General features: G+C 45.5%; 1 protein-coding gene across 1 annotated transcript in view; it reads left to right on the forward strand.

Moving 5' to 3' along the window:
• The window catches only part of trappc12 (trafficking protein particle complex subunit 12), a 35,127-nt gene that overhangs the window by 5,835 nt on the left and 12,939 nt on the right, over positions 1 to 16,353 (forward strand). Inside the window, exons 4-5 of the mRNA XM_030116734.1 lie at positions 13,170 to 13,283; positions 16,005 to 16,143. Coding sequence (XP_029972594.1) covers positions 13,170 to 13,283; positions 16,005 to 16,143 — 253 coding nt within the window. The remainder of the gene's footprint in view (positions 1 to 13,169; positions 13,284 to 16,004; positions 16,144 to 16,353) is intronic.

Consider the following 16,353-nt stretch of genomic DNA (forward strand, 5'->3'; position numbering starts at 1 on the left):
CAGGGTTCCATATGTCTGCACATATGTGTTCCCGGTAACTATTTTCTCTGTCAGCTAAATGAAAATTGAATTAATAATGGTTGACAAGCTTAAAAAAAAGGACATGCTCTGAACCAGATGTGTTAAACATGTTTTCGTTCAGCGGCTGAACTGGTAACCTAGTGCAGGAGTAACCTTACTTTTTTAACTCGCAGCACAAAGTAGATGTTATGAGGATGTCTGTGTTTTCACAAAACCAAACAATTACAACCAAAATTGACTACAATCTCAACATAAAGCCAATTTTCATGATACCTTCTGGTGTAAAAAAAACAGTGAAAAAACCAAAAAAATCTTCTCCTGTAGTTGAGTTTTGTTGCGTATTGCTCCAGCAGAGTGATTATTGGCCAGTTCTTTCTGACAAGTGTATAAACTACCTCTCACTGTTTCCAACCTGCAGTCTGCCTGAGCATTGGAGAGGGTTCTGATGGCTCTCTAGCTCCAACTAGTGTCGAGTGACTGCGCATCATCTTACATCATTTAAAACGCATGGATTAACTCATGTTTCTTGTGAATTACAAAAGGGGTTTGCTAGTTACAATTCGAGTAAATATGAATCTGCCCCACCCAAATCGAACAAAGCCGTGGCTTTGAACATGTAGGTTATTTTTGAAGTCATCAGCAGGTGTTTGGATGGTAAACACGCCTCTGTGAGGCTGGTTCCGCTCGCTGCATTTCGGTCCCCGTGTCGGCCCGGCTTAACAAGTGGAACGACTCCAACGCGGCGCTCGCGGCACGCGGGCGGCGTCTCGGAGCAGTGCCCGACCCTCCCGAGGTAAACGACAGCGCCGCTGATAGGTTATCGCGGCTCAGCGTCCCGCCGTGTCTGCAGCTCGGCTGACCTTTTGACTGTCAGCCGGCAAAGTCAATGATTCTGCTCAAACTGCCGGGCGGTTCGGTCCCAGCTGACTGAAGACACTGAATCATTCGCCTCCTTTCTCTTCGTATTACATTTCTCCGTCCGCCGAGCATAAAAATGCGTGTCTTTCGCCGCGCGGCCTCACCTCATTCCCTCCCCTGCCTCCATCCATCCATCCATCCATCCATCCATCCCTCCCTCCATCTATCCGTCCGGCCCCTGTGCATTCCCTCCGTCATAATTTGTGACCCACAAATGACCCTGAGAGACGGTTGTTATTTAAAACATATGCACAGCAGTGGCGGCGGCGGCGGCGGCGGCGGCAGACAGAGTGATGGAGAGAGCGGAAAGAGGAGAGGAGGACGGGAGGGGTGGAGTGAAGAGATGGAGAGGTGGAGATCCACTCGGCTCACAAGTTCTTTTCTCCTGCTGTGCCCATGTATTATGCATGGGACTGCTGTGCATATTTCAAGGGCCTTCTGGACTTGGTGTACACACACACACACATGCGCACGCACGTACGCACACACGCACAATGGTACTTTCAGCTTGCAGTCAACCGCACTATACGGTGCAGGTGAGTGCGTGTAAGAGGATCATACGCCGTATGCTGATTGGAGTGGGTGGCTCCCCGGAGCAGGAGGCAAAAGAAAGAGAGAGAGAAGGAGAGAGAGAGAGAGAGAGTGCACACGGGCCTACAGCAGCGATGTCAAGGAATGACAAGGAAAGAAAGAGAGAGAAAGCAGCGGCGTTGTGTGAGGGAGCGATAGACGGAGGCAGGAGAGGGCTTCACCCGGCTCAGAGCACACACTCAGGCACTCCGAACACGGGAGGATGCTGCGTGTGGAAACCTCCCGACGCTCCACCATCAGATTAAGATGGAAGTGAATATGGATGTTGCCAACTTCTGAAAGAAGAACAAACTCCGTTTCGAAATGACTGGCAAGCTCAGTCTTGCAATAATCGCTCAGCAAACACAATGAAACAAAATATCAGCTGGCAGAGTCGGTGGACGTCGAGCCTCCTCCTCATGAAAACGTGCCTGCTTTGCTCAGCAAGTCCTTTAAACGCACATTTTGGACATTTTTAGGTTCCCTACTTGACTGGGCTGCAGGATTCAATATTCAGTATTTAAAATACAGTCGTCGCTGTTCGTGAACGAGGCCGTTCTGCCTCACATGCAGCCAGCTGCAGTGCACGGTGGAATCTCAACCTTCTCTACTAAAGCCGGATGCATGTGACTGCAGGCTACATGTTAGCATGTAATTCAAAACTGCATGAAGAATGTCTGGAAGAGCTCTAGATCTTCCTTCATGAATATTTAGAAGCCACGACAGCAGCGTGCCTCGCGCCTCTTACAGCAAATTAGCACATCACAGTGTGGAGACAGCGGCAAAGAGCAGAAAAGTCCACATAATGTGATACTTATCATCCATGAAAAGAAATGGGCTTTTTCACCGCGAGTCCAGGGGTCAGCTGGAGCTGCTACGGAGCGGCTTCCTCTCTGCTGCTTGAAATTCAGTGTTCTCTCCAACAGGGGTTCAATAAGCCAGATGATTTCCAACACACAGAGTTGAACCCGGGCCCTCGAACTGAAGGACAACAGCGCTACTCACCCGTCCACCACTGCCTATTGGAAAAAAAAAAATAATAATAAGGAAGATTTTCCAAACTGTTGATGTAGTTAAACTTTTCAAAATATCTGTGCGCAGCGTAACGTGCCGGCGTAAACAGAGCTTTAATGTTGTTTTCAACCGTTTCAGTGGTTGAAAAGCGTGTTGTTCTCTGCACACACGTGTGTGTGTGTGTGTGTGTGTGTGTGTGTGTGTGTGTGTGTGTGTGTGTGTGTGTGTGTGTGTGTGTGTGTGTGTGTGTGTGTGTGTGTGTGTGAGCCCGTTTCCAGAAGTAACCAACAGCACCTCATGAACTCTTCTGCTGTTTCCATGTGATCGGAGATCATTTTCAAAACGTTGCCGCGTAAGCGCGAAACTGTTCTGAAACGAAAATGCAACATCGATGCGTTTTCATTGTAAACAGTAACATGCAGCACTGAGTGTCTGGAATTCCACACCAATCTGATTTTCCTCCTGTTTCGTTCTCGTGCCAACTTTTATTTTTGACTCGAGACTTAACTTTATTTTCAATGCATTTAACTTTCTAGATCTGCTGCAAACGCCATAAAAGCTCAAAGTCTGCTGAAAATAACCTCGAACGTGCTTTTTTTTGTGGATCCTTCTTAATAGTAATACAGTAGGTGTAGTAAAAAGCATGGGGAGCCTTGCTCCACGTGATTCCTCAGAGAGAACTACCAAGTGTGTTTCGGTGTGACTAATGGCGCCACTCCAACCCGGCCTGACTGATGTCCTCATTCAGCAGATGAGGGGAGAGAGGCGCACACAAAAGGACAGAGAGGAAATGCATATTTATCTCTCCAGATCTCCCGTGTGCTGTGTTCGGTTTGGATCCGTGCTACTTTGTGCACGTGTGTGTGTGTGTCTCTGTGAGAGTGTGTGTGTGTGTGGCAGTGGGTGCAGTCACACTCTGGCTCTGCAGCATGACTCACTCTGCCAGCTCATGGTTGCACAGAGGAGGACGCCACACGAGCAGAATAAGCTCGCCGAGCCGACTCGGAGTGTCATCCAAGCCAGAATCCTGATGAAAGCCGACAGCTAATACCGACGTGTTCAAAGCATATAAACACAGGCCTACTCGGCTAAAGGATTAGCCTTCCTGTATTTCTGTGCGACCGGTCAGACGTCTTCGCTGGAGGTTAGTTTTACCGGCCTCCAGCTCCCTGACATTTGCGCTGTGAGTAAGAGTGTGTTTGGACGTGCGCGTTTTGCCTGCGCGTGCTCGTCCTCTCATTTTCTGGTTTTCGGAGCCTCCCCTCAGAGAGCATGGGAGCCGCATCACCTGTGACAGCTTTGATCTACGAGTTTGTTTGATCCTGGAAGTTTGGAAATTTCATAAATTATTGCTAAGTAAATGGTGTGTGTAGATGGAGCAGGCAGATGGAGTCTGATCCATTCATCAACCAGAGCCACTCCATTCTTCATTATCGAGTCGGAAAAGTCTCGCCAATGAGACAGTGCCGTTGTTTTAGTGGTCAAGAGTTCAGACCTGCAAACCGTGATGTATCAGGTGATGCATGCTGAGATCCTGAGTCTCATCTACCTCCGAAATGTAAATAACCCGCACCACGAAGTGCCGCAGCAGCGTCCTGAAACCCTCAGACCCCCACCTGCAGTTTAAGACCTTTGTCTTCCTTGCTTCAGTTTCAAGAAGTGTTTTGGACTGGATTTCGGTTACACGGCTGAAGTAATGGATTTGTTAAACACAGACAGAATAGATTTCATCATTTTACAGGGAGATAGGCAGTAAGATTGCAGTTTTTAAATCTTTTGTGTCTTGTAAAAGTGGTTTCTAGCAAGTGTTTCTTTTAGACTGCTGACACTGTCAAGAGTCTATCACACACAAAAGACCAGCACTTCCTTACAACTTAATGTTTATGCAATTCCTTTTTACTTACTATTTCTACTCAAAAGTTAAGATTTTTTTTTTAACGACACCTTAACTCCCTACTTACACCACCTACAACTGCTGGATGTCATTTCTGTGCCGCAGCACTCAGAATAACTCGCCACCATCTCTCATGGAGAATGTGGTTGTTTCCAGAATTCTGACTCCCAGTCCATATTCTCCTGGGACTTGATAGATTTAGAGTTGAAATTCGTCCAAATTAGCAATCCAGCTTGATCGTCTATCCATACAAATGTCCATGTAGCGGATTGTTTTCAGCACGTCTGTGTGGCTTTGTCACAAAAACAACCAACAGCTCCCCCTGTGTCTGTCATTTCCATGCATCATTTTTAAAACATTGTCACGTAAATGTGAAACTTTTGTGAAACGAAAACAGAAAAACTTTTTCCGTTCAACTGTCGTCTTGTAGTTTTTTGCGTTTGAAGTCAAATGGAGTGTTTTGCTCTGAGTTTATCAGCCAACATTGAGCCACTCGCTCACCCAAGGAGGAGACGCTTTTAGCAGTAATGCAGAACTTGGCGTAACACCTGTTCTTGACAGCAACAGATTAATAAATGGATGCCAATGATTTAAAAAAAAAAAAAAAAAGAAGAAGAAGCAAAACAAACAGCTGAGATGAATTACCATCATGTTCTTATTAAGGTAAAGTTTTTCTTGCGGATTCGCCTCAGAGGGGAGGACGGAGGGAAGCGGTTTTCTTTAGTGCTGCTAAATAATCATGCTCCCCTAAACTTTGGGTAAAATGTCTCTTAAAAGACTGAAATAAATGTGTGGAAGCTGAGTCTGCTCGGCTCTCCAGACCTCCGCTCCTCCCTCCGCACTTGGCGGTGACCTCCGTCTCCTCTGCCGTCCCTGCTGTGGCGTGGTCAGCAGCGAGCGAGCCTCTAACTCAGCACCACCCTGGACTGGCCTCATCTGTCTCCCTCATTAGCAATCACCCCCATTTCCCTGCCCCCCACCCCCCCACGCCCCTCCCCTCCTTCTCCTTCATCTCTGTCTCTCACTTCCTTCCCTCTGTACTGCCCACCGGAGACTCTAACCTCTCCTTCCTCCCACAGTGTGATGCCGTCTGGGCCCGGGGCCAGAGAGAGTGTGTGTGTGTGTGAGAGAGAGAGAGAGAGAGAAAGAGGCCCACCTTGGCTGGGTCAGACAGACACACCCCCATAATCACTGCAACGACCCAGCTGCCGCATCGCACTTTGATATCATTGCCGTAACCTTTCCTTGTCATTATGGTAACCTTTCTACATAGCTGTCATTTCCGCCTCCAGTTCCGCTCGCCGAGCCCGGCGCCGAGTAATGCACCGTCAGCTTTTGTTGAGCCGAAGGGCACGTTTAAACCTCCGTGCTCGTTGTTCTCACCTTGCTGTGTTTATGTTGGCTGCTTCCATATGCTCGGGCCTGTTTGAGGTGTGGAGATGGAGATTTCACCCTCCTGGCCAGACGCCGCGAAGCGTCGGCCCACTTTAACCCGCCCCTGATTTCAAGGCTGGAGAATTGTAGATGTCAGTCACTGTTTCCCAAGACAACTTTCATTATCCGGCAGTAATTCAGTATGTTTTTCATGGTTGTGAGAAGCTTGTGGTTATTCTTGTTTGTGATTGAACAATTAAATTGTTTATATAGAGACATTTATATTAATCTCTTGTTGAATTTTTCTGATATCGTGAATATATGAGTCATGGTTCTGAACATTTCCAAAACCAAATGCTGATCATGTGGACAGGATGGGACAGACCTCTGCAACCTGTGGCTCTCTGAAGCTTAAACTTTTTATTATATTCTCATTTCATTTACATACCACAGTCATTTTTGATAATAATTTTTATCTATTGAATTTAAAAGGAAACAATTACTAAAGTAATATTGAAAAATATGCTAAAGTGATTAGAATTTCTAAAATTTTAAGGAAAAGAACAAGCAAAACTGGTGAGAAAAGAAATCAAATTGTTAAAAAAAGCTAAAATATCCTTCCTTCCTGTGTTCTCTCCCTGTAAATAGTAGTTTTGTTCATTTCATCCTTGCTGTGCTTAATGATTAGTCGCGGTTAAGCTTTGTACATATTGATATTTAAAATTACTTATTCAATTTTTATGCTGCCTTATTTGATGTTCAACTTTCTTCCTATTTATTCCGTGTGGAGCATTGCTTAAAGGAATTTCCCTCCCTCTGGGATTAATAAAGTATTTCTCAAATGTCAAAATTGTATGAAAAATGCTGAAAAACAGTGAATCTGCTACAAATCAGGTCCAAAAACAGCTGAAAACATCTGATCATCCTCAGTTGTTCTGAAATCTTCTTAAGATACTTGCTTCAGAACTGCTGTGTATCTGAAACTTTGGAAGCTGTCCGCCTCGTTTTAAAGGCTAAACTTGTTTTGTGGCTCCAGGTAAATTTGATTTGCTAGAAAAATCACATAAATGGCTGTTTTTGTCATGAAGGTTGCAGACCGCTGGGATTGGAGTAAAGGGTTAAAATGCTTTTAAGGTGATACTGAGACGTCTGAATATCTCTCTTCCTTGACCATGTCTTTTCTTACTGTATCTCCTTCCACCAATCTGGAGGTTTGCGTGGCGAATCTCAGCTCAACCACTGCTGTCATGAAAAGGAGAAAGACGTGTCATCGTCATACAGCAGCAGAGGTCACAGCAAATTCTGCGTGCAGCCTGTGCCAACTACTTCCCTGATTGTATGTTGTCATACAAAGAGCCATTCATCCCAAACGATGGATGGGATGTTGAGCTATGTAGGTGTTAAAAAGGAGCTTTGTCGGCAAAGCCCATTCGAAATATAACATGTTGTCATAGTGGTGGACTGCTATTTCACTTCATTTATTCCGTATTATGTCGCAACTGCTGACAAAAGTTTAGAAATCCGAAACACAAAAGCATAGAAATCAAGAATAATTGTCTTGAAATGACCGTATCAGGAAGTCACTGCTCCTCTTGTGGTGCCGGTAGAAAGTTCTGTTCCCACAACAATGCTGTGTGTCGGGCCAAATGCAGAAAACTGAGATTATTCAGTACGTTCACAGGTATGTTTGACAGTGGAATCATGTTTTAGTGAAGTCCACGGCAAAGCCATGTTTGATAACACTTGGTAGCAACGAGTACTCAGATACTTTCACTCATTTTCGTTTTATTAAGGTGTATATTACCTTTGATAATCTATCGACCCTTTCTGTATCACTCAGTTTCAAACCTCCATTCATTTCATGTGACCGCGGCTCAGAGTCAGTCCAGTTCTGGAGCCAGTCGGCATCGATTTCATGTCCGGCAGACTCTGACGAAGTTGTCTGTGCTGTACTTCTGGAGTCTTCAGTTACGGATCAGGCCTACCACACAACTCCTAAATCCTGTCTTCGGCAGAGCTCTCAGAGGGACGGGGGAAATGGGACGTGCTGTTTTTGTTGACAACCGAACCATCAAACGCTACCCGGCTGCCCACTAGTCAATCAGCGGCTGATTTACCCCGGGGAGCGTCGCTTAGAACTTGCAAACCGCGTTGAGTCGTCGTTGGGAGTGCGATGTGGAGTTCTCCCACGAGCTGTGAGCGAGTAACGTGGATTCGCCAGTCATAAATTCCGCTGCTGTGTGTCTGGACGTCGTCTCTCGGCGATACCGTTTGAAGAGTCCGGGCGACGGCCCGCGGGAGACAAAATGGCTGCTTTGTGAAGTTCATATCAGTTCAGTGTAAGCGATTATGGCGTCCTTCAGCTTCCGGGCAGCATCCATCCCCTCCTGGTTTGAGTGTCCGCAGACAGACTACAGAGGCATCAAAGTTAAGTTGTAGTGACTAGCATAGCATATTACCAGAGCGTTTTTTTTTTTCCCACACTCCTCTGTGTAATCCGAAATGCAAGGGGCTTAATTGAAGTAGCACTGGAGCTCCCTGTGTTAACCAAAGCTGGTGTGAGGGAGCCTTTTTAAGTTTGATATGCCTGGAGGCTTCGGGTCTTGCGAGAGAACAAGTGGGCGTTCGTTTGTTCGTCAGGCTTTGTTATGCAGGGGTTGTGTATTTCTTTTTTAGAAAAAAAAAAAAAAAGAAAAGAAAAAAGAATTACCAAAGGATGGTCGCGGTGAACTTCCGATCTTCAACGCAATTAAGAAGCCTCACCCCTTTTAAACTCACGACGAGACTAATTACGTGTACGCGTTTGTGCGCGAAGGCGAGAGGATGTGCGCACATCTTCATCACACACATTTTTGTCTGCAAGGGTGTGACTATGTGGGAGTCTGGGTGAAGCATTGTGCTGCTACTACCGAAGTCAAACCTGTTAATTAGAATAAATGAAGCTGTTTTCTGTGACGCCGAACACATTTAATGCGTGCGCTCCATATCTTCCTCTGTGGACATGTTTAATGGATGCCGCCGAATCACATCAGCGGCACTTAGATTTGAGTACTTACCCCGAGAATCATCCTGTGGATTCCTCCCTGACTTCCAGCCTCTTTATTTTCCTCTCTTCTTTTGTCTGGTGGCTGGATGGAGGTGTACTACCCAAAAAAAAAAAGAAAAAAGAAACAAGCCCAACACAACAAACAGAAGAAAATAGCCCTTCCCTGCTATCGCATCAGAGACTCACCCACAGAATCCCAACGCAACACACACGTCTGTCACTCAGCCTCTGTAGTCGAGTCCTCATTTAATATCACTGGCTATAAATCACCACGGTAATGCCTCCTCATTTGATTTAGGGGGAATCTGATTATGCATTATTGCGAAGTCATTTGAGCTGAGCTAAATTATTAATCACCCCCAGCCTATTGTTCATCTGTTTTTTTTTTTGTTTTTTTTTTTTTTTTGTCATCCCACTGCCCCTTTTGCATGAATTGAAATCCTTCAAACCCGAGGAGTGACAGCATGCTTTGTGTGTGTGATGGAGTGTGTGGCAGGCGATCACTGAGCTCTTTGTATGTTTTTTTTTTTTTAAGTAAAAAAAAGAAGTTCACCTTAGCTTTCAGATACAGCAGAACCTAAACAAAAAAGAAATTGTGGTGGATTTATGGCTTTTGTCAACATATTTAGATTCTTTCTGAAGCCCTGCTTTATAATTAAGAAGAGGTCCTTGAACATAAAAAAGTCAAGATTTTTGTTCCTTTTTTCATTCAATGAACTATTAGCTGTTCAAATCTATTGTGTGCACAACTTAATTATAATTAAGCCTTTAAATTTTTGAAGACTGAAGCGAAAATGTTTTTTTTTTTTCCAATATTGTTTCAACTTGTTGATACTTTGGACCACCTTCTGCATAAATTCCCTCAAACAAATGCTCTAACGTCTTCCAGTTCATCTTCAGTCGTATTATACACTTTGAAATTATTACTTGAGTTTGCAACTTGTGTGAATTCTCATTTATTCTGGGAGATTTCTTTCTATATCAAACGCTGCTCTTGGACTGAAAACTCTGAAGGGAGTCAGTCCCGTGTTAAAATTATCCAGTACCTGCAGATGATTTTCCGATCATAGCAGTGATTGGGGATCTTTTTGAAGCCCTTGCCAGACGTACTGTCATTATTTTTCTCCCTGAATAACTTGGAAAGCTTATTTGATTGTGAACCTGATGACAGTCGGAACATTGGTGAAAAGAATCTATTGTTATTTTCAAGTTTATTTTAAAATGAATCAATGTGTGTGTGGTGCTGTTGCCCTGATTAATGAGTTGGTTGAAGAGGGATACTTTACTTTACATTCCAACAGCTGTAATGAGTTCTGACAGCTGGAGTCGAGACCCCGCACGTTGTAAATGTTAGATTAGCATCTTCGCCGCCGTCCAGTCCGCGGCCGTTCGTCAGATTTCTGTCATCAGCTGGGGTCAGACCTCAAGTTCAGCCATTTCAGACGACGGCGACGCGGCAGCGAGACGCCCGTCATTATCTCACTCAAGGGCGCTGGCACCTCATTGTTAGCGGCGACCGACCCCCGTGACCCCGCCGCTCGCGCCGTGCCACCCTGTCTGCCGTTCCCACTCGAATCACACCGTCCGGTAATGTCGGGCCCGGGCTCACGACCCGAAATTACAGAGCGCCGTGAGATAATGTCAGAGTGCAAATGTGTGCATGGCGGTGATGCTGCGGTTATGTAAGGACTGAGCGGAAGTTCACTTTCCCTTCTTTTTTGGGTTTTTGTCTCTCTGGGCAGCTCTCCTCTTCTTTTCTCTCTTCGGCTCCTTCAGTTTGGAGTTCCTGCTTTGTTTTCCTCTGACTCGTGCGCTCTCGCACCACACATCCGCCGGATCTCTTCAATCCACGTCTCGCTCATCCTCTGCTGAAGCCTCTCATCCTCCTGTGTCCCGTCTGGACCGGGCGTGTGGAGGAATGCATCGCTGCCGGGCCGCCCTCATTTCCTCCACTCACCCCCGTATCTCCACGTCTCTCGCAGACGCCTCCAAACGCACCGGCACACCTGTCTCGCCGTGCCCCGTGGCGGGGCAGCGGTGTACTGTAGCATACCGCAGGATACGTGCGCGCCCGTGACTGACTGCAGCTGCTTTCGGCCATCCAGGCTGCCTCCTCGTTTTCAGCTTCATTTCCCCCTCTAATGAAGATTCAGAGGCAGCGCAGCGACTGGCACAGGGCAGGAAGCAGGCAGGGAAGGAGGAGGGGGGGGGGGGGGGGGGGGGGGGTGTATGAGGAAACTGTGACAGGAGAGGGGGAGAAGCGAGGCGGATGAAAAGGACAGAGGTGAGGAAACAGGAAGATGGAGAGGAAACAACACGGCGGAAGAGGTGGGGATAGAAGCACGCCTCCCAGAGAGGACGACAGCGACGAGGGTGATGAGCTTTTATGATAAAGACGCCTTGAAAAGAGAGTAGCCCTCGCTCTCCTAATTAGCTCCTTGGCTGTGATGAATGGCGCAGCACTTAGGACCCGATCGGCAAGCCGACCTTGTCATGTGTGCTGATGGGGTGGGGTGACTCTCCAGCCCCCCCCCCCCCCCCCCCCCCCCCCCTCCCATCCCCCACCTCCCCCTCTTACCTATTGTACCACCTCCTGTGGAAGCAGATGCTGTTGATACCTGGGTGTGTGTGTGTGTCCTCTAGCTTTCACACACCGGGTTCATTTCATACACAATGGCTTTTATTTTATCGCTTTAGATGACACATTAATATCAGGTTGAAGTCGACACGTGTATAAAATAATTGTGATTATCCCTTTGTTTTGTAACATGGAAAGTATTGCTTGTAAAATCAATGGCTTGTCATTCTTCATTGCGCCATGTGTTGAAAGAAAATGTGTGTTTCTCTTGTTTTCTCCCCCCACCCCCCCCCCCGTCAGGGATTTGTTGTTATCCCTATTTAACATTAAAATCAGGGCCGAGTATTAATGCAACATTAAAACGCTACGACAAGGTATGACGGCAAGCAGTTTTTCCACTCTGGTGGGGCTTATTTTCATAAATGTTATTATCCAGTTCTTTCTGTAATAACCAGTCCTGACTCACTAATCACCGCTTGAGATCTGAAAACACTGCATTATTGAGCAGGAGCCTCCGATGAGCGTGAGACATAGCCTGGGAACACCAATTTACTGCTATCTTTTAAGAAACGAGACTAACATTCATTCCACCACAAAGCACAGTCCTAGCCGGGAGCACAGGTAGCTCTGAATTTTAAGTACACAATAATTAAATGCAGATGAGCCAAAAATTATTTCAATATTTATTAAAATAACAAAAGCCACTGACCAAAAAGGAGATTTTCCCTTAAGTACTATGAAAACCTCTAATGAACACTCTGAGTGTAGTTACTGGCGCAACCAACATGACAAAGACATAACCAGAACTCATCTTTTTATTTTTAGGCTTTATCCAGTCAAATGTTATAGGATCCAACCCAGCACTGCAGACATTGGCATCCTTTAGGAGGTATATTTACATAGAAATACAAAATTATGAAATGATTGGTTCCACAACTAGTGGCGGAATGTTGATAAAAGTACAGTGTTCCTAATTGGTTTATTTTCTGACACCCTGGAGGAAAACGTCATTGTTATTGTCTATCTACTCACGCGTGTTCGAGAAGAACCTCCACCTGAGCAGCAGCGTTTCAGAAAAACTTGCATTCGTAGTGTTCAGAATACATTTTGGCGACCTCCATATCGATCAAAGCTCTCCATCCGTGCAATGCACAAAATAATTATGGTCTAATCTCCTCTGTGGCTTCTTGTGTTGTGCTGACGGTACGCTCACCAGAAAAATGGGGGAACTGAATTACAAACACAACAGTGGCTTGAGCTCTTGGTAATTATAAACAAGTTGTGAAACTTCTATAAAAATTTAAAAGACAAACTGAGTAAAGTTGGATTGCCTAAATTTTACACAGTGCAATTTGAAAGTTTGTCACACAACGTCAAGAAAGAGTCAGAGCTTTCAGTTATCACATTATCTAACAATGGTTTACTGCAGAAGAAATTGAAGAGTGATTATTGCCTGCTACATACTGTCCTAGAGTCAGTGAAAACATGCAGATGCAATAGTGGAAGCCATGAGGACGAGACTTGCTTGCAGTGAAGTGGAATTTTCATTCGGGCTCTCTGAACACTCCGTCCTCGTGTGAGAACAGCTGACAAATGTTTCCCCATGGAACTCAATAGATCCGTCTGGAAGCGAGGTGTATTTCTTCTTGGTAATGCCTCCTCTTCAACCTGTGATTATCAGTCAATCGGGATGGAGTGTGTGTTTCTGAGACGGTGTGTGTGTGTGTGTGTGTGTGGGTGTGTGTCCCCTGCAGAGCAGTAAGAACTGGCGGGCTGCGGTGGACCTGACGGGCCGGCTGCTGACGGCTCACGGACAGGGATACGGGAAGGCCGGCCAGCCCAGCTCCCACACCACCGACTCCTTGCAGGTAGGAGTCCGGCCGCTCTGAGCTCTTCATCCATTACTCTGTCCTTCATCCGGTCTGCCTGCCGCGGTGTTTCTGTGGGTGGCGGAGAGCCAAAACATGTCCCGTATCGCTCCATAATGTCATTATTCCTCAACAGCACTTGAAAATGAAATACATTTTGCATTTAGCTGGAAATAGACCCAATAATGTGCTTGAAGAGTAATGTTCTGATATATCCTCACAGATACTTCTTCACGGATTATTCAGTCTCCTATTATGCAGTTATCTCAACTTTTTTTTTTTTTTTACTTTACTGATAATTATTTCCAAGCCTATTGCTGATATATTGTGTTTTGCATTAGTGAGACAGATGTGGGATTATCTTTTACTGTAATCCGCCTGAAAACTTAAAACAGGCTCCATGCCTTCATCTTCTGTGTGGCTCATGTGGTTTTGGGTCATGGGGGAGCTGGAGGAAAACCCGCCTGACATTGGCTCAAGGGTACAGTAACTTGGACCGTTCTCCAGTCCGTCACAGAACAGAAAGAAGCAATCACACACACTCTCTCATTCCAACCTCCTGCCTATTTATAGACATGACTTCACCTCAGACAGGAAACCAGAGTTCTCGGTCAGAGCTTGCAGAACTCCACACGGAAGAACCGAAAGCTCAAAATCAATCAAAACCTAGAATCGAAGTATAAACCATTTCCACCTCGTCACGTCAATCACACCACTGTGTATTCGTCAAGAGTTTCACCTATTGTTGCTGTAACTGTTCCTCCATCTGCTCCTTTGAGTAACTCAATGCACCATCTTGTGGCGCAGACTTGAACTGCAAGACTAATTATGCTCAACATTTTACTCTATGCTGATTTACACTGAACAAAACCTTTATACGTTATTCTTTTGCGTTCTTTGTTCGTCTCGATCTTCTACTGAGACAATCGAAATTTCTGGTATCTAATTAATACAAGTCTATTTACAATTTGACAAGGATTTCAGCTGCGCAGCATATTTGGATCCCATGATGCTCCAGATGTTTCCAGTCGTGAAGAGGCCTGGAATGGTGACAGGCCATTCTAGGCAGTGAATAGAGCAGCGAGTAAACACAGGTTTTTGTCGACCAGTGGCTCCAGACATTCACACCATTTGGAATGGATTTCTCTAGAATGTGCAATAAACATGTACATTCTCATGATGTACTTTCGGACCAATGAAACTCGTGAAATCTTTCCGTTTTATGCATTTTGAATTATGTATTTTTAACTGGGTTTGCTCTAACTGCAGTCCTTCTGTCTTGTTGGTCGATGGACAATCCCCTAAAGGAGACCTTTTTTTTTTTTTCCTCCATAAATAATCAAGCCTGGTAGCTGTGCAGTGCAGAAACTCCCCGATCTGCATAAGAAGCCCTATAAAATCAATATATCCACAAATAAAATATGCAAACCTCCTCGACTGAAAGTAGCCAAGTGCAGTGGAGTGTAAATCCAGAGGTTACAGTTGGTTTGTGTTGATGCTCGCAGCTCTTCGCGAAGTTTCCTCCAAGTTCATCCTAAAGGTGTTGATCTGCAAACAGCTTGCCAAATGCCACCGCGCGAACACCGCCGCCGCCGCCGGCAGCACAGCCGTCAGCGGTAATGACAGCAGACGGCGTCGAGGCGGCACAAAGCGAAGACGGGGGGTCGGCAGAGCGCCGTCTGATCCGTCCACCAGGCAGTCCGTTCTCGGCTCAGCAGCCGGCCCGGGCTCCCGTCCAACCGCGCACGGCCGTGCGCTGTCGAAAGCTCGTGAGGATTTCTACAATGCGGTCCTGGAACAGCCCGTGCCCTCCAGATGTGAATCAGCCGCGCGCACAGCGTGTACTGTACATCGTCCTCCATTCGGACGTTTTGCCCCAAACCAAAACTGTCTGATGGATTATTTCTGATGATTAACTCCACGCTGCTCCAGCTAGAATCACCGTGAGGGAAAATACAGTTTACCTTCCAACAGTTTTAAGTGTTTTTTTTTTTTTTCCTTTTTTCAACAGAGTGGAAAAACACAAAAGTAATAAAGACAAACAGACGAATGAGAAATATACTGCAGTACAATCAATCAATTCATCACTGTGGCGTTCATTCAAAATAGACTGATAATTGCAACTTGCAAAGCAACAAAACAAATGTGTCTCATGCAAACATTCTTTCAGCACAAATTCCTAAATGTTCACGTTATTTTGTTCTTTTCATGCATAGTTTTTGTTGAAGAAAAGTTTTCTGTTGCAAATTAATGACACAAGAAATTAATGATCATGAAGAAAGTTTATGGAATTCCTTAGTTTTTTTCATTCAGGAGAAATTATCGTCTGAAAAAGGTCAAAAATGTAACAGTAATGACGCATGTTACTGTGAAGGAGAACCGTTGGAGCATCGTCTTGTCTCAGATGTTTCGGCTCGGTCATTTCCTCCAGATTCGGCAAAATCCAGGAAAAACAGCTGCTAGTTGATGAGCCTGGTGCCAAATTACACATTCAGTTGATTCTGAATTATTATTGACCTTTAGTCAGTTTATACAGTATTATTGCGATAATGATGAATTTCTATTTGGATCCCTCACATGCACTCCCTTCATTGACCTTTATGTTATGATACCATTACATATTAAAACTCCAGTTTGATGAAAGTCCTGTTAACAGTATGTTGGAGCCTGGTGTTTTTGTCCCTGATGCTGACAGTCGAGGCGTTGCTCTGTGTGTTCCAGCTCTGGTTCGTGCGGCTCGCTCTGCTCACCAAGCTGAACCTCTTCCAAAACGCCGAGCTGGAGTTGGAGCCTTTTGGCAACCTGGACCAACCGGACCTGTACTATGAGTACTACCCCACAGTTTATCCTGGGCGGAGAGGTACACACACACACACACACACACACACACACACACACACACACACACACACACACACACACACACACACACACACACACACACACACATTCATGCTGTTTCCTGATCTGTGGTATCAACTGCATCGACATTTCATCTGTAGGAAGATGCTCGTGGCGTTGATCACAGATGAGAAGCTGAAAGACGGAACCTGCTGCTTTGTTCAGTCTC

This window comes from Salarias fasciatus, chromosome 19 (assembly GCF_902148845.1).
Source record: "Salarias fasciatus chromosome 19, fSalaFa1.1, whole genome shotgun sequence".
In the NCBI taxonomy this organism is placed as follows: Eukaryota; Metazoa; Chordata; class Actinopteri; order Blenniiformes; family Blenniidae; genus Salarias; species Salarias fasciatus.